Raw genomic sequence first — 2,677 nt, forward strand, 5'->3', positions numbered from 1 at the left:
CCAAGTAGCAACGCTGGCGGCCGCGACAAGCATGTCCCGATCTAGCTTTTTCAGACACCAGCGTGGCTTTGGATTAACACGATTACCAGCATTTGTACCGGGACGGTGGACTGAGACGTTAAAGAAAATGTGTCTATGGTCTGATAGAGTAACCACATCTTCAGCGACCCGCCATCCTGACAAAAGACGCATTGCGGAAGGTGTCGCCCATGTAAGGTCAACAATTGACTCCCCCTGCCAACGAACACATGTGCTTACAGATCCCTGGTTTAATAATCGGAGGTCTAGTTCAGCCGACCAGTCCAGTAATGTTCTGCCCTTTGGCTTATCTCTAGGGTTACCCCAAGCTCTGGCATGAGCGTTGAAGTCACCTAGGACGATAACAGGTAGTGGGTGGCAATCCCGAACGCAGGCAGCTAGCGTATCCAAGTAGGCTTTATATTCGGAGAGAGACTTATTTGGAGATATATAACAACCCACGATAGCCAGAGCGCCCCATCGAATCGCCAGCAAACCTGTTCCTTTATGTAGGAGGGAACACATTGGGACGCGCTCTCTCCCACTCCAGTGGATCGCTACAGAACAAGTTAAATCCCCAAACCACTGCGGATGATCCGGCACTGTATAAGGCTCTGCCAGTACTGATAGGGCAACCTGCTGCTCTGCAATGGTCTGCATTAATAATTGCTGCGCGTTGCGGCAGTGGTTCAGATTACCCTGGAGAACTTTTAAGAATTCGAATTTTAAGCTTCCATAGCCTCCACTTCCGAGACCGGGTCTGGCATCGACGCACTGAAAGTAGGGGCCGTTACGCCTGCATAAGCGAAGGATTTGCCTCCTGTCCTGCCGCGTTTTTCCTGAAGAGAGGTACAACTCATACCATAGCGATGGTCCGAAGGTTTACCAAGATCTGAACATAACGGGCATTTGAGAGTCGGTGACGTACACTCCTTTGCCCTATGTCCATCTTCTCCACAAGCGTAGCAACGCGATCCCCGAAATACTTGATTAGGGCATTTGCTGCCAACATGTCCTTTCTCTAAGCATCTGAAGCAATGCAACGGCCTAGGCTCGATTGCTTCAACTCGCACAGAACTCCAGCCCACACGCACGAACCCGGAAACCACCAAATTCCTGACCACCTTGATTGGGCAACGTAACCAGCAGGATCCCATACTAGATAGAGATCGATGGATTTCCCCGACTTTAATCTCATCTGCGGAACATCCACCCACTTTTGCTACCGCTTCCGCGACCTCCTGAGCATTTACAGCGTCGTCGAGGTCTCTGAGACGAATGTCTCCTGTTTTCGTCGGTCTTCTAATTTTGAGGTTAAGATGGGAGAGAGCCTCGCGCAGCTTTGCGGCTAAATTGTCTGCTTTTTGGTTGCATTCCGGACCGATGATCTCTAGTAACAGACCTCCAGTCATAGCTCTTTTTTGTCTAAGAGTGTCAATGCCAATGTCGGCCAAGCTAATTTTATTTTTGGCTATCTCCATGACTTTAGCGTAGGTGACAGTGGAGTTCTCTGGTATGGTGATCGATACGGCCGCTGTAGTTGGAACTCGTAAACCCTTCTTTCGGTATCCACTTATCCCAGGATTAGCCGACAGCGTCTTAGGTTTTGGTTTCTTAGTGATGGATACCCAAGTTGGTTCCGTCATATGCCGAACTGCTTGCGTTTGTGGTAAAGCGATTGGAGGAAGGTCTGCTACCGAAGGGTGCGGAGGCCTTTTCTTTCTTCTTCTACGCGATTGTTTTGGTAAATCCGATCCCGCTGAATCTGTTCGTTGTTCTTGGAGGATAAGAGTGTCAGCTTCCTGCCTTTGAGTACCCACAAAATTCTTGTTCGCCCCCCGAAGTGGCCGAATAGCCCTGTCTGGGAACAGATTAGCTTCAAAGGCAGCAAACTTTGACTCTATCAAAACTCCGATTCGTTCCATTAATCCGTCTTCACTGCCCCTGGAATCTAATGCTGCGGGGCACCACTTTTGGGACACGTCGGCCGTCGTTTCAGGGCGTGAAGTTGTTGTAGGATTCACGCGAAGAATGTTAATTTCATCCGTGAGTTTATCTAATTTATAGCTCATAATGGAGATTTGGGAACGTAATTCCGCATTCTCACGTTCAAGTCTTTCCATATTAGACTCTGCGTCAGACCTCCGAGAAAGTTCACCTAACGCAGCTTTAAGGTTTAAAGCTGCCACTCGAAGACCGTGTGCAAAGGTTCCTTTTAAATTGCGAGATCGATCCGCTACCTCCTCAATAAGTTGTATATGCTGCTCTACGCGCTCGCCAAGTTGCGCGTTGGCGCATGACTGCATTTCACACACTAACTCCTCCGGATTAGGAAGATTAGTCTTCGTCTTCGCTGTCGACTCCGCGACTGATTTTCCCGTATCCGATTCCGAAGTCGGAATAGCCATAAACTTTGAAGCCGTTTCAGCATCTACAGGCAATGACTTCCGCTTCGTCCTCTTAGGAACGGAAGTGACGGATGCAGTTGACAACATTGACCCGTCCGACATCTCGCCTTCACTCTCCGCTGTCCGACCGCCTATCGGGTAAGGACGAACGAACCGCCCCCTTCTAGTACGTGATGGGGCTTTCCCTTTCCACGCCTTGCTCCCCACCCCCCCCATTTGGCCCCTTGCAGGGCCCGCGGTCGTGGCGTCTG

General features: G+C 50.0%; 1 protein-coding gene across 1 annotated transcript; it reads right to left on the bottom strand.

Moving 5' to 3' along the window:
- Positions 1–258: 258 nt before the first annotated feature.
- LOC106106084 lies at positions 259–2,642 on the bottom strand (the record flags this gene model as incomplete). The annotated part of the gene is made up of 2 exons (XM_013286612.1): positions 905–2,642; positions 259–857 (listed from the first exon to the last, which is right to left on the bottom strand). Coding segments are annotated over exons 1-2 (2,337 nt in total), but the record flags the coding sequence as incomplete, so codon positions are not given.
- Positions 2,643–2,677: the final 35 nt, after the last annotated feature.

This window comes from Papilio polytes, unplaced genomic scaffold, assembly GCF_000836215.1.
Source record: "Papilio polytes unplaced genomic scaffold, Ppol_1.0 DF822454.1, whole genome shotgun sequence".
NCBI lineage: Eukaryota > Metazoa > Arthropoda > Insecta > Lepidoptera > Papilionidae > Papilio > Papilio polytes.